This window comes from Notolepis coatsorum (genome assembly GCF_963971535.1).
Source record: "Notolepis coatsorum genome assembly, chromosome: 17".
NCBI lineage: Eukaryota > Metazoa > Chordata > Actinopteri > Aulopiformes > Paralepididae > Notolepis > Notolepis coatsorum.
In genome coordinates, this window is record NC_140181.1 from 89,202,864 (window position 1) to 89,229,261 (window position 26,398).

Below are 26,398 nucleotides of genomic sequence, written 5' to 3' on the forward strand. Positions count from 1 at the left end.
TGGAACACAAAGAGGTTTGAATTTACACCTGAAGCACTGGCTTCTCAGATTCAACCTGACAATCTAAATTGACTTTGGATTTGTCTAGGATAAACCTATTTCAGTTTTAGGTCTTGTTAACCCAGTTATACAACATTTCATGAAAACAACACTGACAACAGATCTGACAGAACAGACAGAATATCTCTTAAAAACCTCCCTCCGGAAGACATTCGCAACACCTGCTGGTCATTTCAGAAACACCCATCATTGACTTGATAAGATTATGATGCAAGACTGATTTCCTTTGAATATTTGTGAAGGCCCCCCCCCCCCCCATTATTATTTGAGTCTGAAGGCCAGGTTATAGATCTTGGTGGAGGTCGCTATGAGAGAGGGGTTGGTGCTGCTCCTCCATGCCCGCCTTGGGTTCCTGTCTGTGGGTCACTAGTCTCTGGTAGCGGGCCTGCCGCTGGTGGTCTGGGTCCACGTTCACCCAGCTGTTGGCCACCCACTTGGCCCCGTGGGAGACTGGGCAGCTCCCGTGGAGGGAGTACTCGTCCAGCTCCCCCATCCAGCCTGGGGAAGAGAGGAGGAGGAGGGAGAATGTCGGGGATGAAACAATGTTCTCCTTCTACGGAGCTCAGAAATTCAGTTTTGAAAATCACCCAAACTGCACGGACTACAATGTATATCATGCCAGTTAGGGTACCTTATGTATACTGCACCTGTGTATACCGTTTACTTTACTTACTTATAGTATATATATTCAGATTCTAATTCTTATTGCCCATAGTTATTGTAACATAATATAACTGATGTGATAGGGCATACAGACCCTCATCTGCACCTTTGATTACACCGTTTACTTTCTAGCCCTATTAAAACCTCTTGAACACACACAAAGACAATTTGACCAACATTTTTAAATGTGTCCCCTAAGACTCTCCACCACGTAGCATTAGTTGTGGCTTAAATGCAGCTGATATTTGTGTGGCGGTGACCTGAGAGCTAAACCGTGCGTTCCTGTTTTCCCACGGTTCTTACAGTACATTCAGACACAATGCAAAACCGAATTTAGTGGTGAACGCACACAATGTCAATGGAAAGATGCGGTCGGGGGCGAACAGATACAGCTTCGCTCTAGGTGGCGCCAACACCTTGTGCTCCAGTTGAAAATGCTTCAACTTGAGTGAGAAATCCTCCAGGCGTGACGGCGCAAATGTGGGTATGTGGCAAATGCCGCTTCACAATGAATATGAAATAGTCTGCTATGAATGCACGTTGTAGCTATAGATATTGAATAGGTTACATTTAGAAATAGTCTAAATGTCAACAATGCTACTGTTGAGATGCACTATGCTCTCATTTACAATGACGAAATACATAAATCATTGTGTGATTGTTGTACTGTAGATGAGAACTATTTTATTGCACTGCACTATTTTACTCTGTCTATTCTATGCTAATGTATGTCTATTTTATTGCACTGCTCTTATTCTGTCTATTCTATGTCTTAGGGCTGGGCGATATAACAATAAATATCACGATATATTTTAATAATCGATATTGAATATCGGAAAAAGAAATATCATATTTTTTATTTTTTTGTGTGACCTGCAACAGGGCAGTTTTAAAACCAGAGACAGTGGACAGACTTGTCTTTCTTGCCTGCAACTTAAGGTAATGGCTTTGCTTGTCCAAATGACAATACTGACCAAATTGAGATTTATTTTTTTCTTGTCCATTTATTTGGTTTGCTTTCTAATTTAAAATACAGTTTGAAACCGTCTGTACACAGTAGGCTATGTGTGCTAGCAGAGCTAGACTCGAGTCACGAGTCACGGTGCACATGTGCAGTGGTTTGTCCACCAAAAAAGCGCCAAAAGATCGAAAATAAACTAGCAGAGCCAGAACTGTTCAACTCCCCTGGAGCCACAGCCAGCAGAGAAGCCGGTTTACTTTCGCTTTTAAACCAGCTGCAGCCTGAGAACTGGAGTGTGAGGGGATGTAACACTAAAGATGGCGGCAATGACAAAGAATTGCTGCAAAATAAACATACATCTGTTGTTTAAAAAAAGAAAAAAAAAATATAATTTATACTTATAACAATTTCGATAATTATCGATATCGAGTGATATGATAACATTATCATATCGTTATCACGATATGATTTTTTGCCATATCGCCCAGCCCTACAGTATGTCTGCACTTCATGTATTACAATCTTTTCTTAATCTTAATTTTTTGTTATTTTCCCATATATTGTAATGACTATTCTATGATCTATTACATTTTAATTTCCCATATATTGTAATGACTATTCTATGATCTATTACACATTTTCATTTCCCATATTCTAATGACTATTCTATGATCTATTACACATTTTCAGGGAGGTTTAATGTCAATTCTCTGCTCATCAAGTCTATAATTGTGCCAAATGTATGCATATGTCTATTTTGTTTCTTACATCACTGCTGTGAAGCACTTTGGGCTGCCATTCTTGTATAAAAAGTGCTATATAAATATATATATTTTAAAAATTATTATTATTACAGCGAGACAATATTTCTCTTGCCCTTGCATCTGAACATACTGTTAGGACCGTACTGCAGACAACAGTGGGATACATTGCGACTGTCATCTCCTTCCAATCAGGGCTTGTTCTCCTCACCTCTGCCGTCAGACAGGTGGTTGTACCAGAGGAGAGCCGTGCCGGCCACAGGTTTCACTCTCAGGTTCCCTCTGACACACGTCTCCTGGGTATCGGTCAGGTCCACTCCATCCTGAACCAGTGCCTATAACACACACACACACACACACACACACAGAGCCTAAACATCCTGTCCTAATCTGTTGTTATGGAAGGCTCGTCAAGGCTCAGCATTGTCTGCATGTTATCAGCATCACTAAGGCTACGAAACTCGCCCAATTTTCCACCATCGACTAAAAACACACTTCCTCAATCAATATACACACAATGAAGAGTATGTGTATTTCAGTTTGTGGAGTGAATCTGTGGAATGGTTTGAGTGTGGAATTAAAACAAAGCACAAATATAAATTACTTAAAAAAATAAAAAAATAAACATATAAAAGGATTATATCTCAGAGGCATATGGATGAGGCGACGTTGTGTTGACCGCTTGAGCCCTGGCGTCCCCGTCCAGGGGCTAGTGCTCGGCGGGATTATCATTAGTATTATTACTGATATTTTATTTTCATAGTGTGGAAATTTGGGTTGTGTGAAAATTAGCTAATATGAATTGCATAAGATAAGTGTGAAGGGGGTAGGAATACATACGTTTACACTTCATCCTACTCCTTTTCGAACATTACTGTTTTGCTTGCTTGTTTTTTTAATCTGTTTATTACTTTATTGTTTTATTTGAATTTAATTTATTTAATTTGTTTTTAATTTATGTTCGAAATAAATAAACTCATTCATTCATTCAACCGCCTACCTCCGGTCAATGGTCTCTAACTACACACCCTCAAGACCCCTACGCTCTGCATCTTCTGGCCGCCTCAGACCTACTCCTATCCAAGCTCCGGGAGGGTCATCAAAGAGAAGTCGCCTATTCTCAGTCCTTGCCCCACAATGGTGGAATGAACTACCCACCCCAGTTAGGACAGCCGAAACACGTCCAATCTTTCGCCGTCGACTAAAGACGCACTTATTCAACCATTATCTGAATTAAAAAAAAAAAAAAAAAAAAATCTAACCCTAACTAACCATACTGTCATGCACTTGTCCTAATAAACTAACCTACACTGTAGCACTCAACACTTTGATGAACATTGTTACTCAGCTGATAGAGTTGTGCTCTTCCTGATGGCTTGTCGTACAGAACTTGTAAGTCGCTTTGGATAAAAGCGTCAGCTAAATGACTAAATGTAAATGTAAATGTAATATCTGAAATGAAAAATAAATAATAATAACCTTCGTACTGTCTTTTACTATCATGCACTTTGCTACCAAGTAATCTACCTTGCCTATATTACTACCTACTATACTATTATGTCTTTACTACTATGCACTCAAGACTGTAGCACCCGAGTTCAACACTGTTGAACAATATTACTCAGCTGACTTGTTGTACAGAATTTGGAAGTCGCTTTAGATAAAAAAATAAAAAAAAAAGGGTCAGCTAAATGACTAAATGTAAAATGGCAATGTTCAAGCTTCTCTCATCAGGACAGAGACACCAGGTGGTGGTGGTGAGAGAGCACACACCCACCTCCTCTTCATAGGTGCGATTGTCGGCGACAGGAAAGGTGGTCTCTCCGCCTTCATCCACAGAGTTGAGGTAGAACAGCACAGTGATGTACCTGGGGCGGAGACACCAATAAGACAAATACAGTATACTGTAGGTATGCAACACAGAGCAACATCTCGATGCACACACAGGACAATTAAAAGGGCCTACTTTGAAAACAGTAATATAGGCCTTTCATGGCATGTTTAGAATGTCAATTTGTCCACCATGTTGGAGGAGATGACAGTTGCTATGTATGTGCAAAACAGTGGTTGCTATGTGTTGATATACAAATGTAATAAATTGGTGTCTTATTACTGGATGTTTTAAACTAGTCACAGTGGAACATTAATATAATGTTTTTCCAATGTTTCACCTACTCCACCAAAACACAGCAATGAGGCATTTTCTTTTTCAAAAGTAGTTACAGGCGGCCATGTTGGAAGAAAGAGAACTACACAAGCCTTCCATGAGAGGCCTCTGTTGTTTTAAAACGTGTGGAGTGTTGGTTTGACTGCATCGTTTGATTACGAAAGCATGGTGCATGCAAATAGGAAAGAACACAGAAATGTCCCCAAGTACTGGCGGCTGGGTGGCGCAGCGGACATTGCGCTCGTCACCAACGCAAGAGACACCGGGTTCGACTCCGGCTGTCGGCGTTGCCTCCGGCTTGGGCCAGCCGTCATACTAACTCAATTGGCAGAGTTAGGGGGTGGAAGTCGATGGGTGGTAATCTGGACGCTGTGGACAGCGACTCCTACAGGTCGGTTGGGGGACGCCTGCACAGCACAGCAGAGACAGGAAATTGGGGGGGGGGGTAGTGGAAGCCTCCCACACGTTACACCTCGCCAATGAGAGTCCGCGCTGGCAGGTGAAAAGATGCGACAGGCTGCCTCCTTGTGTACCGGAGGGGACACGTGATGCAAGGCTTCTATCCTCCCTACAACAGGCCAGTGGGGGGCATATGCGAGCAACGTTCAAGACAGGGGAGGGAAGAATTGGCACAATAAAATTGGGATTGGAGAAAAATAGAAGAGAAAAAGTAGATAAAAAAAAAGAAATGTCCCCAAGGACATTGAGGGACGGATGAACGAGCTTGGGAAGCAACTCCACCTGACGATGGTGTGCACACACACACACACATGCGCACACACACACACACACACGCACACTGTAATAATGAACCTAATTAACCCTGTAGTCTAACTAAAGGCAAGTTCAGACTTGGCTCCGTCAGTGTGGGTATGTCTGGAACGGAGCAGTCTCTCTCATTAACCTTCTCATTTCGGATGCTCCCACCTCAAAATAGGCTACATGTCCACCGATGCTCTGCTCATTACAATGGTTGTGAATAATCTTGCTTTTCTCGCTCACTGATCTTAGCCCCGACACACGATACCAACCAAATCATTTAACTTGTTGTTTAATGCAAGTGTGCAATAGGCTTTATAATTGTATTTATATTTTTGTGTTTTCTCTTATTTTTTTGTGTGCAAATTCAAGCAAAGTCGTCACATTATACAGCTGTGATTCGAAGGAAAGTCTCCAGCAACGAGTACTTGTGTAAGATGAGACACATGAAATGGCTACGCAACCACATTCTGCTCGACTCAAACACCTAAAATAATAATAATACAATCTAAAATGAAAAAACTAAACAAACCACAAAGCTACCATGAACCCCTCTGGCACAAATACCCACCCACACACACACACACCTGCAGGTGATCTCTGTAAGTGCAGATGTGTTTCCTGCCAGTCGTGTGTGTATGCAGGTAGTCTCTGAATGGGCGGGGCTGCTGTCGTGGTGGGCGTTACTAAAGCCTCCATGCTCGTAGCGAATCACCTGCAGCGGCTCACTGAGCTCAACCAATGGGGAGGGGAGGCGGGTCAGACGGGTCACTCTGAGGAAACAAGGAAAAGAGAGAACATTTTAATAATAATAACACACTTTATTTATATAGCAACTTTCATAAAAGAAGTAGTGATGCAGTGATGTAGACACAAAATAGACAGGCATAAAATTAGCATTACATTGACGTAATTTAAAGTAAGCACTAAGCAGGGAATTGATATTAAAACCTGCACTTGATTTGTCATTAAAATCTATGAAAAATAATGAGAAATTAAATTAAAAGATTGTAATAGATCTCTGTCCTTAAACAGGCCCCACCCACCTGCGGGGGCCTGAGGCCCCACTTGTATTGGGAATCGTGCAAAATAAAAGCACTGCATAAGGTGCAGACATATAGAATATGTATGAAAATAGACAGAATAAGAGCGGTACAATAAAATAGACATAATTTAGCGTAGAGCGTGTGACGATACATAGCGGCTCTGAGAGCGTGTGGAGTGTGTGTGTTCCGTCACCTGTTCCTGAGCGTGTGCAGCGCGCGGTGTGACCCGGGGCCTTGGTACAGCCACGTGTGTTTGCTCCTCCGCTTCACCTCACCCTGCAGGGTGCCACCCTGCTGCTGCCCGGGGCGCTGCGACGCGTCGTACACACGCCTGAACTCCTCCAGGGTCAGCACGCCTGTAACATACAAGCAACACGTCATACACACACGCCTGAACTCCTCCAGGGTCAGCACGCCTGTAACATACAAGCAACACGTCCTACACACACACACACGCCTGAACCCCTGCAGGGTCAGCACGCCTGTAACATACAAGCAACACGTCATACACATTGCAGGAGTTTAAGTCCTTGGTTATATGGAACAGTGCAGTATGACAGCTCCTTCATGTTTAAGTCCTTGGTTATAAGGAACAGTGCAGTATGACAGCTCCTTCATGTTTAAGTCCTTGGTTATATGGAACAGTGCAGTATGACAGCTCCTTCATGTTTAAGTCCTTGGTTATAAGGAACAGTGCAGTATGACAGCTCCTTCATGTTTAAGTCCTTGGTTATAAGGAACAGTGCAGTATGACAGCTCCATTGTGTTTAAGTCCTTGGTTTTGTGGAATAGTACAGTATGCTATGACAGCTCCATTATATTTGACCCCAATCCCTCTCTCTAAGCACTATACTGTATGCTGCGTTAGTGTCGGCTGAGTGAACAACCGGCCCCTCTCCCCTTGTGACACAGCGGCCACGAGTTGAAACAATAGCTCTGGGGAGCTAGAGAGGAAGAATGGAGGAGTGGAAGAGAGAGAGAGAGCGTGATGGGGGTGGGGGTACACGGGATCTGGGGGGAATATTTAGAGGTTAGCGGGCGCCCGGATTTCAATGAGATATGATGAGGCCCATCCGGAGTGGGACGCGCTAAAGGCCTCACTATGGTGTCACCCTCCTTCCGGTCCTGGCTCCCACTTAATGCACTCTCACACAAAGACAAGACACCAATTAGTTACCTACTCCTACCAGAGGAGGACCACTGGGAAATACACGCGCGCGCACACACACATCATGGTTTAGCAGAGTAATATAATGGTAAATGGTGCATTTATATAGCAGCTTTTATCCAAAGCGCTTTACAATTTTTTACCTCACATTTTACCCACTCACTCACACACCGACGGTGGAGGTGACCATGCAAGGTGCCAAGCTGCTCGTCGGGAGCAGTTAGGGGGTTAAGTGTTAGGAGTTAAGTGTCTTCCTCAAGGACACTTCGACACGCTGCCCGGGAGGAGCAGGAATCGAACTGGGAACCTCCGGATTACCAGACGACTGCTCTACCTCCCGAGCCACTGTCACCCCACAACAGTGCTGATGATGCCCAACCAAAGCGGTGCCTTGCTGTTCTTGCGATGAAAAACAGAGTGATACACACACACACACACACACACACACACACACACACACACCTGCTGGACGGGCCTCCAGACCAGAGAGGATCTGCCGCAGGTTGTCGGGGCTCAGCCAGGTTCCGTCACGAGAGCGCGAGTGACTCACGATCTGGAAACCGTGACAGGGACATTCTTCACTACAACAAGCGCTACACGGATCACTGGCAGTTATGATTATGACACACTTTCTGGCACACCTGTGCTGCTTTCAAAATCATATGAGAGAGGCAAGCACATCTGGTTTGGCAAGATTTCTTGAAATAAGCATAAATATCTAATATCTTGACTGTGATAAAGTGGAAAGGGATACCAGACATTTTATTTTCTGTTTACTGCAAAGAGGAGGGACTGGAAGACCCATGTTACTGACCAAACACTCTATATCAGTGACGTAGTCGGAATGTACAGCTATTTAACACTTATTTGAACAAAATAATACCACTTACAGCACCTTTAATTTCTTAGCCTAGAAGTAGCCACAATGAGAGCATATAAGAATGACTATTCTGATCAAAGCCTGCACCCTCTTCACCATCATCTTCCCGGCTACAGCATAGAAACATATATAATCCTGTATTTAATTACATCAAAACAACTTAATCATAACAAATCTTCTCAGACAGGGATCCCTGGGACATAAAACGTATGGAATTGGGAGTCTGTTGCCCAATGCGTATCTATCTGGAGGCCCTGGACACGAGAAGGTAACCCGTCCCGCTCTGGACGGTGTGATTCTCTCTGGTTAGGTTACCTCCTGCCTCTGCAGCAGGCCGTCCTGGTCCAGGTCTAGCAGGCTGAAGATCTCCTCCGTGCTGAGGGAGAAGAGAGGCTGACTGGACTCCTCTTGTGCCCCGCTGGGCGCCACCGTCTGGCTCTCGGTCAGCCCCTTCAGCTGGGCCAGCTGCACCACCACGCGACACTCCTCCTCCGACAGGAAGCCAGGGATCTCTGACAGGAAGAGGAAAAGTGCCGTCAAGGGGCCGTCATTACTTGCCAAACATCTTAAATGAGATCACATTTAAAATGTATATTATTTGTCACACGCTCAGAGGGCTTTCAGCCCATCCAAAGCATTTGTCAGCAATGCTAGCGGAAGTCAATGCTAGCGGAAGTCAAGATTCAAGAGGTTTATTCATCAAATACATACACAAGACATAGTGAAATGAAGGCCATGCCCGCTTCGATTGTGCAAAAAATACAATAATAATAATAATAATAATAATAATAATAATAATAATAATAATAATAATAATAATAATAATAATAATAATAATAATAATAATAATAATAATAATAATAGAATTAAATAGAATAGAAATAAAATAGACATGATCAAAATAAAGATAAAATACAAAAGGTATGCTAGTGGAAGTCAATGCTAGCGGAAGTCAATGCTAGTGGAAGTCAATGCTAGTGGAAGTCAATGCTAGCGGAAGTCAATGCTAGTGGAAGTCTATTCTCATGAAAATTCCAAACGTCATAAGCCCATTGACTCCACGAGTATATTGCTAACTAATGTTAAATATATAAAAAACCAAAAGCCTGGCGGAGCCACAGAAAATCTCACGACCGTCTCCACAAACGTCAACCGTTCCTTTTCTTCACAACTTCCTCCCGTTTTAACGATGTCTCAATGCTAACTGATGTCAGCAGCCCCTATAAAAGATGTCCCAACTACCGAACCACTTCCCAAGCCCTACCGATTTGTCACACCTCTAGACTTTTCTTAATACACAGATATAGCACTGGAAGATCTTTTAGCAAAAACGACAGCCAGCCGTCAGACTAGAGACAAGATACTGATTAACACCCTGCTGTCAACAATGAAGATGAATGAAGATCAACCATAACGACAGGATCAATGTACGGACTCAAGTTCAAGATAAACAACAATAAAACACTTCTCCTGAAGAACTGCTGGAGTAGCCGGTGTCAGCGGAGAGTCGAGGGACATGAAAGGCTCAGAGCTGAAGGGGCAGTGAGTCTCTCTCCCCCTTAGCATAAGAGAGTGTGTGATTGATTGATTGCTCTGTAAGTAGATTACCATCTCAAGGTTTCAGTGTAAACAAGTCAACAGTGCTTCCTTGATCTGTTCCACAGCCGAATGGATTTTATTGAGACTGATGAAACAAAACAAGACATTTCAGGATGATTAAGCAACGCAGAGAAAGTTTGATCATTCTGGGCTAATAATACGCTGGTTGTAATGCAACAGCTTTTTATAGAAATAAATACATTTATTAGAACAAGAAATACTGATATCTGTAAGTTAACAAAATAATTGTACTTCTAGTCGGAGAACTAACGGAAACTTGAAGCTGGAACTCATCTCTCTGAAGTCTGTGCCATGTTGACAGCCCCCCCCCCCCTACCATATAAACTCAATGTATACCTACCTACTGCTTTCACCATCTACCCATACTCTGTATGATAGCATGTAACAGTGCTGTATATACTGCATATTTAAATTTTTATATCTTTATATTTACAGCATATATATGCAAGTATTTGTCTGACTATCTGCATTACACCTGCATATAACCCATAGCGCTGTATGATAGCATGTACAATAATGCTGTATAGATTTATTCCCACCGCATATATAACTATCCTCACTTGTCTGTACTTACCTGCACATAGTCCTTTACTATATCTATATCTGTACATATCCTACTCTTGCTGGTTATGCTGCTGGCCAATATACTACAGCTCTGTACAACATACATCTGATTAGCACTACAGTACTCCGTACTAGTCAGTAGTACTAATTTGTATATATTTGTACCCAGTCTAATCAGCTGTACATTGTATATTGCTTTTGCACTTTACTGCTACATTGCACTCTGGTTGGATGCCAAACGTATTTTCGTTGTACTGCACTTGTGCTTTAGTTTATAATGACAATACATTTTAATCTAATCTAACAGAAACTTGTAGCTGGAGAACTAACAGAAACTTGTAGCTGGAGAACTAACAGAAACTTGTAGCTGGAGAACTAACAGAAACTTGTAACTGGAGAACCAACAGAAACTTGTAGCTGGAGAACTAACAGAAACTTGTAGCTGGAGAACTAACAGAAACTTGTAACTGGAGAACCAACAGAAACTTGTAGCTGGAGAACTAACAGAAACTTGTAGCTGGAGAACTAACAGAAACGTGTAGCTGGAGAACTAACAGAAACGTGTAGCTGGAGAACTAACAGAAACTTGTAGCTGGAGAACTAACAGAAACTTGAACTAACTATTCAAGTTGTAACTAACTTGTAACTGGAGAACTAACGGAGGCAGAATTTGAGAACTATTAGTGTCTGACCACTAAGTGTGTCTGACTCTTAAGTCTTAACCACCAAAACCTGCACGACTACAACCTATATCATGCCAGTTAGGGTACCATGTGTATACTGCACCTGTGTTTACTGCACCTGTGTTTACTTTACTCTATTGCCCATATTTATTGTAACATATAACTTGATAGGGCATACAGACCCACAGCTGCAATATTGTTTACACTGTATATTGTTTATACCTATATTTACGTCTTTCTACTATTACCCTGCCCATACATGTAACCCCCCCCACACTGCTATGATGCCCGAATTTCCCAAGGGGATCAATAAAGGAATATCTTATCTTATCTTACACCAGGTGGTCTAAAATAAACAAATCTGTGCTCTGAGATCCCTGAGGATCTGTGTGTGTGTGTGTTGTGTGAAATAGGGAGTTTGCTTGAGCATTGCAGTGCCGTCTGATCTTGTGTGTGTGTTTGGGGAGGAAACGTGTACGCCTAATAAAGAAAGGGTTTCCAATGCAAATGGTCAATTAAGTTAATTAAGTACCTTCTTCGAAAGTAAAAGGCAAACATCATTACCATCACTGGTCGGAACACAGACCCACACAAACACAGCGAGCAGCAACAGAGCAAACACTCAACGGCAGTCATTACTTTAATGACCCGTTAACCAATAACTCAAGAGCGACTACTACGGTGTGCATCCCCCAGTGTCCAGAGTCACAGCTCTCTCAGTGGCACGCTGGAGCAGGTGTACGACACACAGGGACTCTTAAGTGATAGTGGATATGAGGATAATGAGTGCTCCCCTGCCCCCCCCCCCCTCCCCCCTCCCTCCCAGGGGAGCCATTTGTGGTGTGACCTGGCCCATTGACGGTGTTAATGAGCCAGAGCACTGAATGCCTCCCAGAGGGTGGGGGGGGGGGGCGAGAGCTACGTTGTCATCCCCCCCCCCCCGGGTGAGAGCCGGTGGTTGCTCATGTATTATAGTTAGTAATAGGGGATCAGTCTGTGTTGGGTATCGCCATTGTCGTTCACACCTATTCACATGCAGGGAGGGGGGGAGATCAGAGGCACGAAGACGTTTTGTCCTGCTCCCTTTCCCCTTACATGCATGTAAAAGATAAGATAAGATAAGATATTCCTTTATTGATCCTTGGGGGAAATTCAGAATGGCTATAACAGGACAATCTTACCACTCGGACCATGGCCATCATGGTCCCAGTTTTCTACCAAGAGGAGCTGTGTCTTATCTCTGTACACTTGTAGTAATGTAATAGGGAGCTGTTCCAACTGTATGCATTCGTACCGATTGCTAATCCCCATTGTCCAAGCGGGGCCTCATTATTATTATTGTGGAGCCCATATGAATAAACCTCCCCTCCCTCCTCTGAGCATCCCTCTCCCTGGAGAGGAAGTGACCCGCTTGTCTGGAAAGGATTCAGGCCACAGCAGGACAAACACCCAACTCTGTGTACGTGTCCCGCTTGCATGTTGCACACACACACACACACACACACACACACACACACACACACGCACGCACGCCTGTCTCCCTGTGCTTTCGCTCACTCCCACAGTTTTTCATATTTAGTCCTTTCCAGTTGCTTCCAGCAGGGGGACGTCTGTGTGCCCTCTCTGCCTCGCTACTGTAGGCGTCTTCCGTCTCAGCGAGGAGTCATCATGAAGAAGCCTCCCAGGGGGGGGGGGGGGGGGGGGGGGGGTCGGGGGTCGTGACATGAGGGGCACTACTCTCTCTTCCTCACCTCAAGCTGTGGAAGTCCAGAAGGATGGAACAAACCAAACAACCGCATCCACACAGACCACATTAGTCCTAATAACTTGAGCTCCATCACACACACTTTAGCCACGGCCTGATTACGTGCCCCCCTCCCCACACATGCCCCCCCCCTCTTCCAGTCTCAACCCCACCCCTCCCCCTATTGTTCCTCCCCTTCCCCCCTCCTATGTCATCACCGCCCACTATAAATACACCTATCATGCTGTCTTGTCATGTCGTTCACACACACACACACCAGGGACCATCTCCTCCTCTCCGACTCCAGTCCCGGGATGACTTCTGGGAGACCATACCGCCCGGCTCGCCTCCTAGTGCTGCTGCTGCTGCTGGCTGGGCCCGGCAGTACGTCGGCGCTCGGCGGCCGCCGGCCTGGTAGAGTGAGGACTAAGAAGGCAGAAGGCAGAGCCGGGCTCAGGGCCGAGGGCCGGGTGAGAGCCGGGGACGTCGTTGTTTCCGTGGCGGGGGAGGACGGCGGAGGGTGGAGCGACCCCGAGGCTACGGGGGGAGGAGGAGGAGGAGGAGGAGGGCAGTGGGAGCCGCGCAGCTCCTCCCGCTGCGTGCCCATCCCCCCGGGCATGGCGCTGTGCCGGGGCATCGGCTACAACACCATGAGGATGCCCAACCTGCTGCGCCACGAGTCTCCGGCGGAGGCCGTGCAGCAGAGCGCCAGCTGGCTGCCGCTGCTCGCCAGGGAGTGCCACCCCGACGCCCGCATCTTCCTCTGCTCCCTCTTCGCCCCCATCTGCCTGGACAGGTCAGTAGACGCACACAGCGGCGGCTTTTATCCTAGGAGAGCCTCGTTCAGGATGTGGCTGTTATCCTAGGAGAGCCTCGTTCAGGATGTGGCTGTTATGCTAGGAGAGCCTCGTTCAGGATGTGGCTGTTATCCTAGGAGAGCCTCGTTCAGGATGTGGCTGTTATCCTAGGAGAGCCTCGTTCAGGATGTGGCCGTTATCCTAGGAGAGCCTCGTTCAGGATGTGGCTGTTATCCTAGGAGAGCCTCGTTCAGGATGTGGCTGTTATCCTAGGAGAGCCTCGTTCAGGATGTGGCCGTTATCCTAGGAGAGCCTCGTTCAGGATGTGGCTGTTATCCTAGGAGAGCCTCGTTCAGGATGTGGCTGTTATCCTAGGAGAGCCTCGTTCAGGATGTGGCTGTTATCCTAGGAGAGCCTCGTTCAGGATGTGGCTGTTACCCTAGGAGAGCCTCGTTCAGGATGTGGCTTTTCGTTAGGAGTTAAAATGCTGGTAGCATGTGGCTTTTCGTTAGGAGTTAAAATGCTGAGGTTGGGACTAAACAGTGGGCTTCTGTCAAGTTTCCACACCATGACGGTCACTACTATGCTTCGCTGGTGGGTCCCAGGGTGTGGGCAAGGTCTAGAATGTAATTAATCCAACATAAAAGTGTTAACCTCGTTACATACTGAAATTAAAACGTAACTCAGCTAGCTTTAGGCCTACATGTAAAATGAGTGGTTGTAGTTAGTGATTTTCCACTAGGGGTGAAAGAGCAAAGTGATGCGAGGGCCACAGGAGACGTGGTCACAGGGAGGGCAGAATCATGTCTGGCGAGAACTAAGAAGCTCAGTCGTAGATGTAGCTCCAGAGGGTTGACACCCTACTGAAAAATATGCAAATCTGGGAACAAGCCTCACAAGAGACGCCCCTGGTGTCAGACTGCCACGGCCAGGCCATCAAAGCCGGCATAGACCGTCTCCCTTGAGTCGCATTCCAAAATTCAACACCTCTTAGCTCAGGTGAGGACAAACAAGCGACCACATGCTATCTGAATGGGTGTGTCTCACGGTACCCCACTATTGGTTTGTATTAGGGCAGGGCGATGTAACCAAAATATCATATTAAAATATTTGTTGTAGTTTTTAAATGGCATAACGGTATTTGACAGTATTTAGTACAATACAATGTCATATCACCCATTTATTTTATGTTGTTTTTGTGTAATATACTAATTGTCATGGTGCCATTTCATTGACATTTTTTTTAGTTTTTCTAACCTTTTTAATACTAATGCAAGGATTTTTTTAATTAACAAAAAAATATACAGTATGTGATATATATATATATATATGTGTGTAGCCTATATATGGTGGGTGACCTTTGTATAGATCCATGACAGTAGAGCTTCATATTAGGTAGACCTTCATGTTGGGTATACCTTGTCCTCCCACCCTCCTATTTGGATAGCCGCCAACGTCCCTGCTTCCTGTCTCTCCATCAGGTTCGTATCACCCTGCAGGAGTCTGTGCGAATCCGTGCGGGACAGCTGTGCGCCAATCATGGGTTGCTACGGTTACCCCTGGCCAGAGATTCTGCGCTGTGCCCAGTTCCCCGCTGACCACCTCATGTGCATCTCATCCATCACCAACACCAGTGTCAGTGCAGGGGGACGGAGAGGTGAGGAATACACACAATGCACACAGACACAAACACCCACCCTTCAGTCCACTTTACTTGTGACCTAATTGCCCCGATTGGTCTATTTCAGCTCCTCAGGCTAGCTGTCGTGACTGTGCGCTGGAGGCCGCCTCCTCTTCCAAGGATATGCTGGAGACCTTCTGTAAGACTGATTTTGGTGAGTGGCCCTACCTCTGTATTCCTATCCTCACTTATTCAAGTTTCAAGTTTCTTTATTAGTTGTCATACAGAATACTTTGCATGAAATGTTTCTTTCTGTGTTGCTCCTGAGAGTGTGCTAGATAATAACAAGATAGTATAAAATAAGTATAATAAGTATAAAATAGAAAGTCAAAAAGTAAAGTACGTAAACAAGTGTAAACAACAAAATTGTTCAGTGTATCTATATATACAGTATGTACAGCTGGTACAAAAATGATGAGGTATAGCGTAGCTTGTGGTGCCACCTTGTAGTGGTGAGGTGCAATAAGGAGGTGCAATAAGGAATGAGAATGATGTGCAATTTCCTTAACAATAATATAAATATAAAGTGTAACGCGTGTCTAAAGTGGTAACGTGGGTGCTACAGTGTTGTTTATTTTATTGTGAGCTCTCTTTTCTTGGAGAAGAAGAGAGTAGACAGAACAACAGAGAGAGTAAAATTGGGGCGACAGTGGCCCAGGAGGTAGAGCTGTCGTCTGGTTATCAGAAGATTCCTGGTTCCATTCCACTTCCGTTCCGAAGTGTCCTTGAGCAAGGCGGCGGTTACACCTTTCGTTTCATTTTCGTTTCATTGTCATAATATGCGTTTCGCCACGACGTGGCAGCCTCGAGTCACACTTTCGTTTTTGTCACCTGAGCACACTGATGTAGTACACTGCCAAAGCAGTAGGTGGCAGTAGGTGGCAAACATGAAGGCAATTTCAACCAATCAGAACTTGAATGTGCCAATACACTTCCTGGAAGCTCCAGCAAAGAAAATGTCAACAAGGCAGACGCCTATGCCGCGCCACCATAGACCACCATAACACTTCCGGGATTCTGAAATCAAGGAGGAGATTGCGGGGGGTGCATATGAATGAATGTGGACGAGAGCCGTGATGTAAGTGGTTGCCGATACGGCTGTGGGGGTGCTAGAGACATGATCGAATAGACGTTTATGCGCCTCGCTCTCCTGAACACGGCGTGACCCATAACTAATCGATCAGAACTAAATCGGCAGAGAAAAAGCCCATTTTAAAGCACCTATTCCGCTTGGACATGCGCAGAGTGCCCATGGAGTCTGGACGACGCGAGATGACGCTCGAATGAATGTGGACCGTTCTATCAGAGGGGGGAGCTTCGATGGTCATGTAAGTGGCTACAGACCGCTGCACTTAAATATAAACATTAGTCTACCTGGAGACTCAATGAGGTAATTGTAGATGTCGCCATAAGACACGTCTGGCCATTTAGTGGGATAATTTTTTCATTATCCTGTTCGGCTGAAAGGACACTGGCCACCGAAGCTCCCCCCTCTGATAGAACGGTCCACATTCATTCGAGCGTCATCTCGCGTCGTCCAGACTCCATGGGCACTCTGCGCATGTCCAAGCGGAATAGGTGCTTTAAAATGGGCTTTTTCTCTGCCGATTTAGTTCTGATCGATTAGTTATGGGTCACGCCGTGTTCAGGAGAGCGAGGCGCATAAACGTCTATTCGATCATGTCTCTAGCGCCCCCACAGCCGTATCGGCAACCACTTCCATCACGGCTCTCGTCCACATCCATTCATTTGACCCCCCCGCAATCTCCTCCTTGATTTCAATGTAACGCGGACTCAATGCAGCAATTCTTTTTCAGCAAAGCCTAATAAAAGTGCAATAAACAAAACGGATACATTCACTGTGTGTTCTGCCTGTCATTTGTTGATGAAACAAAACTAACATCAACACAAGTGACCACCAAGAGCGGATAGTTTAGTCTAAAAAAAGATCGGTAGCATTGTTAGCTGCATGCTAACGTCAATGGAGTATGCCATTATAACAGTATAGCATTGTGGCTAGAAGCTAACGTTAGCTCACGCTAGTTAGCCAGCATCAAACTGATGATATCGGGAGCTATCAGTAGTTAGATAACATTAGAGACAACGCTGTGTGTATTAAACAAAGGTGAATAGATGACTGGGCCATTTTGTTTAATGCTTGTTAAGTTGAAAGAGGAGCTCTGAGCTAACAGGGTCTGAATCCTGATAGCTAATGTTAGCCAGCTGCTCATGCAATCGGTAATGCTAGCAGAATGAATGGATGTAAACTTTATTTAACATATTGCATAATGGGTACAATACAATACGGCTCAATACAAACAATTGTTAAGGGAATGCAGACTGTTGTAGCTTGGACTGGGGTCCTTATAACAATAACTTGACAACACATGGTAGCTGCAGCTATTTGGGACATAGCTCCGTGTCCCAAACACACACACACACACACTGTTGTCACCGGAAGGGCACGCAGATGGTATCTACTTCGCATGGGCGTTTTCGCAACAACGGCTCCGTGCAGACTACACGCTGTTGTCGGCGCGTTTTTTAGGGGTTCTCCAAAACGCAAACACAATTTAGCGTTTCAGTCGTATCCGCCAAAAAAACGCATTTCTGTGTAATAGGGACATCAAACGTATTTAAAAACGAGCACAAAAACACTGTGTCTAACCCCTGCCTTAACCCCTAAATGCTCCCGATGAGCAGGTTGGCACCTTGCATGGTTGCCTCTGCCTTCTGTGCGTGAATGTGTGAGTGAATGGGTGAATGTGAGGAACAAGTTGTAAAGCGCTTTGGATAAAATCTGTTCTATAAAAGCATCATTTATGATAAGGTGATCCTAAATGGAGACTTGAACATCCATTTAATAAGAAAACAGACTCCAAAACTATAGAACTAAAAAATCTACTGGATAGCTTTGACCTAACACAGCATATAACAAATGCGACTCACAGGCTTGGGAATACATTAGACTTAGTTATAACAACAACTGGGCTAAGCATAACAAATATCTCAATAACTGAATTACCTCTCTCCGACCATCACTGTATATTTTTTGATACTCAAATAACCCTTACTAAAACAAAAAAATAAATCATAGTTCAAAAGAGGCTCCTAAACGACAAGGCTGAATCAAAGTTCATTGATCTTATCAGACTACATGAACCACACAATCATGACAGCTCTCTAAATGAAATGGTAGAAAATCCAATGATGCACTGTCATCTATATTAAATTCTGTCGCCCCACTAAAAACGAAAAAGAAGAAAACCAGAGCCTCGCCCTGGTTGAACTATAATACGGTCAACAAAGAAAAAAGGAAATGTCGTGCAGCAGAGCGAAAATGGAGAAAAACAAAAACCACCATATGCTGTGATATATACAAAGATGCTTTAACTGCTTATAATAAAACCATCCGCTTAGCAAGGAAAGACTACTTCTCTAAAATCATTACAGAAAATGCTGGAAACTCCAGAATCCTTTTTTCCACTATTAATGTACTACTCAACACTGCCCCTACACCTCCTCAGTCATCAACGGTTAAGTGTGAAGAACTTGCACTATTCTTTAACAACTAAATAACCTTGATCAGGGCCAGCATTACTCATGATGGAAATAAAGCTGATTGCAGCAAACCGTGCAATGTAACCATGAGAAGATTCACATGCATCACATTAGATGTACTCTGCAAAACTGTCTCAGAATGTAACTCCTACACCTCAGACATAGATCCTATACCTACTGCTTTCTTCAAACGGGTGTTTAATAGTGTTTCAAGCCCTGTGCTAGATATCATAAACACTTCCCTTAGAACTGGTATTTTCCCAGATGCCTTTAAAACAGCAGTTGTAAAGCAATTACTAAAAAAACCTAACTTGGATAATAATGAAATGGCAAGGGGCGGTTAGGTGGCCGAGCGGAGATTGCGTTCGTCACCAAACCCCGGAGCTGTGAGCTGGATTCGCCTGTTCGAATCCAGCTCACAGCTCCGGGGTTGTCACCAGCTTGGCTGGCCGTTCGCACTAATACAATTGGCTGTATTAGAGGGTGGGAGAAGCTGGCGGGGTGGGTCCGGGTCGTTGTAAACAGCGACTCCTACAGTTCGGTCGGGGTGCCTGCTAAGCACGGATAGGACCTGAGGGGGATAGTGTGATCCTCCCACACGCTACGCCCTCTCAATGAGAATCCGCGCTGCCAGGTGAAAAGAAGCGGTGATTGGCTGGACGTGTGTCGGAGGAAGCACGTGGTAGCCTCCACTCTCCCAGATGATCTGACTGTGGGGGGTAAGTGCGCAGCGACCAGGAAGGGATTGGGAATTGGCATACGACTAACATTGGGATGGGAGAAAATCGGAGGAAAATGGAGGGGGATAAAGATTAAAAAAAAAAAAAAAAATGGAAATAATGAAATGGCAAATTATCGTCCAATATCCAACCTACCATTCATTAGTAAAGTACTTGAAAAGATAGTTTCAGTTCAAATAAATTCCTTTCTTGAAGAAAACAACATCTTAGAAGAATTTCAGTCAGGATTCAGAAAATATCATAGCACTGAAACTGCCCTCACCAAAATGATCAGTGACCTCAGGCTAAACTCTGATGAGAATAATAATAACAACTATGGAGTTGCACAAGGGAGTTGCTTAGGTCCTTTACTCTTCTCCCTTTACATGTTACCGCTGGGTGATATCATCAGAGAACATAATGTAGATTTCCATAGCTATGCGGATGATACACAACTGTACATATCTGCTGAACCAAATGATACAGCGATTAGCTCCATTACAGACTGCTTACTGGCAATAAATAAATGGATGAGTAAGAACTTCCTGAAAACTGAAATTCTAATTATCGGCCCCAAAACTAAAAAAGAAACATTAATAAAGAACCTGGGAGGACTAACCCCTTGGATCAAATCTGAGGTCACTAGTCTCGGGGTTATCATAGATTCAGAACTGAACTTCAATTCTCATATTAGCAAAGTGACGAAAACATCGTTCTTCCATCTCAGAAATATAGCAAAAGTACGACCATTTATTAATCAGAACGATGCTGAGAAGCTAATTCATGCATTCATATCTAGCCGGTTAGACTACTGTAATGCACTTTTCACAGGTCTCCCTAAGAAAACCACAGAGAGGCTTCAGCTAATCCAAAACTCTGCAGCCCGACTGCTAACTAGAACCAAAAGGAGAGAGCACATTAGTCCAGTCTTAGCTGCTTTACACTGGCTTCCTGTAACATTTAGAATTGACTTTAAGGTCCTTCTCCTTACATACAAAGCTCTAAATGGACAGGGACCTAGCTACATCGCCAACACTCTAATAAATTACACACCAGCAAGAACACTGCGATCATCAGCTGCTGGACTACTAGAGGCTCCCAGAAACAGTCAAAAGAGGATCGGTAATGCAGCCTTTATCAACTATGCCCCAAAACTGTGGAACAAACTACCCCAAAACATCAGAGAAGCCAACTCGCTAGACATCTTTAAAAGACAGCTTAAAATCTCTTTGCTCAGGCATTTCACTGTGGGGTAATGCAGGCAAATATCTGAAGATAGATATCTGCTACCACCTAGTGGCAAGGGGAAATATTATTATAGAAACATCAGGGATATCCTGACACAAATTGTACTTACCTGCACTATTCTTACCCTGCCTACTTTTATACACTGCCTATCAAATTCATGTCGGTTATCACACTTTTTACTTCTTACTGATGACTATTTTTAAACTGAATCATTTTAAACTATTTTTATCATTTGTATTACTGAATCAAACTGTAAACAGAGCTATATTCTTACCCTACCTACTTTCATACACGTCCAATGAAATTCATATGTATGTTAGAGTGATGCTCTGTTGTGAGGAGAAGATGACTTTTGACCTAAATCTAGCAAAGTTGTTTACCATTCCAGTTAGGTACATCGTGCCAAGGTTGATTCTCCTAACTGGGCCATTTTCATCTGCTTGAACAATCTTATCACACTTTTCACTGTAACCTTGCTATTTACATTTTTTATTTTTATGCTCGCTTATGCCTGTATTTTTTACTGTTGTTGTATGTCCGTTCTATTTTATAATTTTTAGACTATTTTTAAACTTAATCATTTTAAACTATTTTATTATTTGTATTACTGAATAGAGAGCCTATTAGGATGTTAGATCCTAATGTGAAACACTGTGATTTACCATACCTTGCTATGCTCGCTCATGCCTGTATTTTTTACTGTTGTGAAGCACTTTGAACTGCAACCTCTGTATGAAAAGTGCTATACAAATAAAGTTATTATTATTATTATTATTTACAATTTAAATCACTGAGATCCAACATTGGTGTTTAACGTGACATCTTTCTGCTCCCTTCTTTCTCCATAGTAGTAAAACTACGCCTGGCGAAGCTCAAGTCCAGCCCGGTGAGTCTCGCCCAGTTCTCCCTGGCCTCCAAGCTGGAGGTCCTGAAGCACGGCCCCTTGCTGGGCGGGGAGATCCGCTCCCGCATCGAGCTGTGGCTGGAGAGAGACGCCACCTGTGTGAGGAACATGACGCGACATCACCCCCGGGGAGGCACCTTCCTGGTCACGGGCACGGTGCAGGGCGAGCGCCTGGTCGTCAACAGGGCCTTCGCCTGGCACAGGCGCGACAAGAACCTGAGGGCGGCGGCTCGCAAATGGAAACGCCACCGGTGCAGGAGCTAGGGTTAGCTAGGGGGCGACAGCGGCTCAGTAGGTAGAGCAGTCGTCTGGTAATCGGAAGGTTCGCGGTTTGATTCCCACTCCTCTCGGGCAGCATGTCGAAGTGTCCTTGAGCGAGACACTTAACCCCCAACTGCTCCCGATGAGCAGGTTGGCACCTTGCATGGTTGCCTCCGTCAGGGAGCAGAAAGATGTCCGTCATGCCTCCATCATCGGTGTGTGAATGTGTGAACAGGAAAATGTGAGGAACAAATTGTAAAGCGCTTTGGATAAAAGCGCTATATAAATGCACCATTTAAAGCGAGAGGAGCTAAAATCTGGAGACTCTGAAAACTACGAGGTATGCAGGGGGCGGGGGTAGAGGCTAGAGGTCTCAGAGATCACCAACGTCCTTTGAGCTCAACCACAGTGGATAAGGAAATGAGGAGGATGTTTCCTGAAAATGTACATATCTATAAATTATAATTAAATATATCACTGAACTATATTTTGTAAGATGACAAAAAAAATAAAGTTTGAAATCTAAACTAGGTCAAATGATGTCTTCTGTGCAGAAAGCTGTCCACTGTTGCACCACGTTAATATCACATGTCGTGGATTATAGAGGGTTTGAATGGAGGGCTGTGCTGTTACACTAAAGATACGTGGCGGCACGCGGTGCTGAAGAGGGAGAGGAAACGTTCTTCTTACCGAAGAGCAGCGGCTTCAGGCTCAGCGTCTTCATCTCATGCGTCCTGTCTGGCACAAGGGACACCCGCTGAACGTGGCCCACCTATGGATGTACAGGTGGAATTGATAACAGTTATCGTTAGCCTCATACGATAATTGCCTATGTCATTTGTCAAGATTTTTGGAAAAGAAGAAAAAACTAAATTTCCAGCAAATGTGTACGTTTTTAATTTATATTTTGAAAATAAGTTCCACAAGGTCTGGTGTATCAACAAGTTTGCAAAAATACAAAAACACAACAACCATTGCGTAACAAAATAAGGTGACTTTTAAACAAAATATGTTGTGAGACTTGGGCATTTTTTCCTCATACATATACGTATACATGTCATACTTGCCTAAGTCATGCGATCTCCATCTGTGTATGCAACGTTAAAATGCACAAGTCACACGAGTGAGTTAGGCAGATGGGGATTATTTTTTAACGTAACAAGCGTTCTGATTGGCTGAGGCCATAGGAACTAAGCCAGGGTGATGCAGCAGTGTGAGGAGATTACAGTATAGGCAGAAATCTCAATTTGGCCAAAAAATTACTTAGGCAATTATCGTATATGAGGCTAACGTTATGCAACGTTTAATTTACCATTTTTACTACCATCTCCCATAGCTGCATACAAAAGACAGGAGTTTATCCCGCTCGCTAATCTGTGATGGGACACCAGTGTATCATGGCTCGGTTCCATAGAAAACCGGTAGAGATGGGAGAAACTGACTGGGAGAATAATATCACAGATGATTGTTTTACATTTACATTTTCTGGTTTGGAAATTAATACCACTATATAAACGCACAAAGTCAGTGTGTCTTGTGTGCTATTCACTGTCAGCAAACAAGCTCAAGGCTGTACTTCGCTATGACATCACAGATTACAGTCTTGATTATCTGGTTTCCTACATGAGAACCAAGTTGTTTGTGTTGGCACTGCAGGCAGTGATTGCATTGTCCAGGGTCAAATGTGGTATGACATGTTAAAAAACAAAAAATTATTAATTTGAGTGGTATTATCCTTTAATCAGCCATCTCATTAAGCCGATTAAAGGAGGTCAAACCCCACTGGCCGGGAGGCGTCTATTCGAATACCAACCGGTTCATGCTTCCGCGTTCGCGTTTTGCAAATCTGATTGGCCACTGCAGTTTCTGGTGCGATCTGATTGGCCACTGACGTTTCTGGTCATGTGACATGTGCGCCCAATCGTGTGACGCGCCCATTTCCGCCTCGACCAGCAGCAAACTACCTAACGCCTAGTTTATCACTGGTTAAGCTTAGGCGACTCTTTCGAAGTTGGTTACGGTTAGAGTTTGGAATCAGGGCTGGTGTTCTATCGCCCTGCTCTAAGACAAACTCGAACCTTAATCAACTTCGAAAGAGTGCCTAAGCTTAACCGGCGAAAGAACTTGCCGTCACACGATTGGTGCGACCAGAAACATCAGTGGCCAATCAGAGCGCAAAACGCGAATGCGGACGCATGAACCGGTTGGTATTCGAATAGACGCAGCCGGGAGCTACTGAAGTATCCTGTATCCTTAGATTAGATTCAATTGTCACTGTACAGGGTACAACAAGTACAGAGTACAACGAAAGGGTATAGCCAAAGCAGTATAAATAGTACTGTAAAATTATGCATAATAAACACTATAGACAATAGTATTAAATCTGAGTGCATTATATAATAAATACTAGTGTTATAAATATAATGAGATATTGGATACAAGTACATTAGAGAGGTCTGGGGATTAAAGGCTTTCGGTGGTGGATGCTATAGGTCAGCTCAGTGGTTAAAGTGAAGGTGAATGAATGAATGAAAACTTTATTTAACAGATTGCAGAATGGGTACAGTACGGCTCGATACACACAATTGTTAAAGGGGATGCAGACCAGAGAAAGACTTTCGTCTTGTTTACATCAGGGTCCCCCCCTGATGTAAATACACACAACAAATCTTTACTACATCTACAACATCCATCATTCACCACCACCACGTTGACACCGTATATCCATTGCCTCTCACCCGTATCCCCTCGATGCGGGCCAGGCTGAAGCTCTGACGGTAATCATCCACCTCGAGGTCACGACTAGACGGTGGGGGGGCAGAGGGAGGCAGCAGGGGACTCGCACCCCCACCCTGCAGGGACCCCGCCGGGGAGGAGGAGGGCGGCCCGTCGCCACTCACAGTAAGATCCCCGGCGGGCGGCCCGTTGTTGTAGTGAACGTAGAGGAGGAGGGCGATGACGTTTAGGATGTAGACGTGGAAGAACACCATGACCACCAAGAAGTAAGCCCGGGAGCAGACGTTGCTCTTCTGGATGCTGGGGAGGCGGTCTCCTCGGCTCGACATGGAGGGGGGCAGGTACGGCGGCGCGTATGGATGGGACGACGGGGACGACTCGTCCGCTTGGGCCATCATGTCTTCTTGCGATGATTCACCCATGTTCGCTTCAATGAGTGGATTCGACTAGTATTGCGCGACCGAACAGCCACTCCTGTGTCTAAACATACGAGCTACCGGTAGCGTCTGCCATCGTGGTTGCCATGGCTTCTGTAGAGGACATAGCAACAAGCTAGCCTGCCAGACAAAGTGACCACGCCGTCAGCTAACTAACCTCTAAAGGTTTCCGAAGAACACGCAGCGACGCCGTGCATGTTGTTATCCTCGAACACACGGGGTGGTTTCAAGTGAAAAGTAAATCATGTTTGTCTAGTAATGTCGCCTTCTTGTTATCTCTTGCTAGCCCTGCTGCTGCTAGTGGAAGCTTCGCTTTGCCCCCTGACAACCTACCTAACAACAAGAGGCGAAAGAGTCAACGAGAGCAGAAAAAGAGGCGTCTTTTCCATTTCTAAAATAATCCACAGCTCCCTCTGGCGGTCTAACAGATACACGTGGAGAGAGAGAGAAAACCCTAGATATTTGTACTTATTTCAAGAAGTCTTGCCACGCCAAATTATCTTACTGCACTGGTAGATTATTGTACTTGTTTCAAGGACACATTTGCTTAAAATGAGTTTGTAATTCTTATTTTTGACAGACAATTTTTTTGCAGTGTGGAGTTCTCTCTCCTGATTGGATAAAGTGGGAATGAATCAAGAATCAATCAAGAATCAAGAGGTTTATTTATGAATGAATGAATGAAAACTTTATTTAACAGATTGCAGAATGGGTACAATACAGTACGGCTCAATACACACAATTGTTAAGGGGATGCAGACCAGAGAAAGACGTTTGTTTGTTTACATCAGGGTCCCCCATTTTCAATTCATAGTGACATTTATGACAATAACATACATGACATTTATGGCATAGGGACATACATGACATACAGGTATTTAGTACTGTTACATTTGTGACATATACGATATGCAAATATTCAGTACTGTTACCCATAGATCCTGACAGAGTATATACATATGATGGGGAGGGGACTGT

The 26,398-nt window shown here is 44.3% G+C and overlaps 2 protein-coding genes across 2 annotated transcripts; one reads left to right on the forward strand and one right to left on the reverse strand.

Annotated features, from left to right (window-relative positions):
- Positions 1-343: 343 nt before the first annotated feature.
- Positions 344-25,707, reverse strand: LOC311244235 (transmembrane prolyl 4-hydroxylase-like; the record flags this gene model as incomplete). The annotated part of the gene is made up of 9 exons (XM_084333640.1): positions 24,986-25,707; positions 22,938-23,019; positions 8,781-8,977; positions 8,048-8,138; positions 6,611-6,773; positions 5,959-6,144; positions 4,223-4,313; positions 2,657-2,780; positions 344-558 (listed from the first exon to the last, which is right to left on the reverse strand). Exons 1-9 carry the CDS (start codon positions 25,403-25,405, stop codon positions 344-346), a joined length of 1,569 nt encoding a protein of 522 aa, XP_084189766.1. The 5' UTR covers positions 25,406-25,707.
- LOC311244236 (secreted frizzled-related protein 5) lies at positions 13,643-22,250 on the forward strand (the record flags this gene model as incomplete). Its single annotated transcript, XM_084333641.1, has 4 exons — positions 13,643-13,872; positions 15,355-15,530; positions 15,622-15,708; positions 21,931-22,250. The coding sequence occupies exons 1-4, from the start codon at positions 13,694-13,696 to the stop codon at positions 22,248-22,250; spliced, it is 762 nt and encodes a 253-aa protein (XP_084189767.1). The 5' UTR covers positions 13,643-13,693.
- Positions 25,708-26,398: the final 691 nt, after the last annotated feature.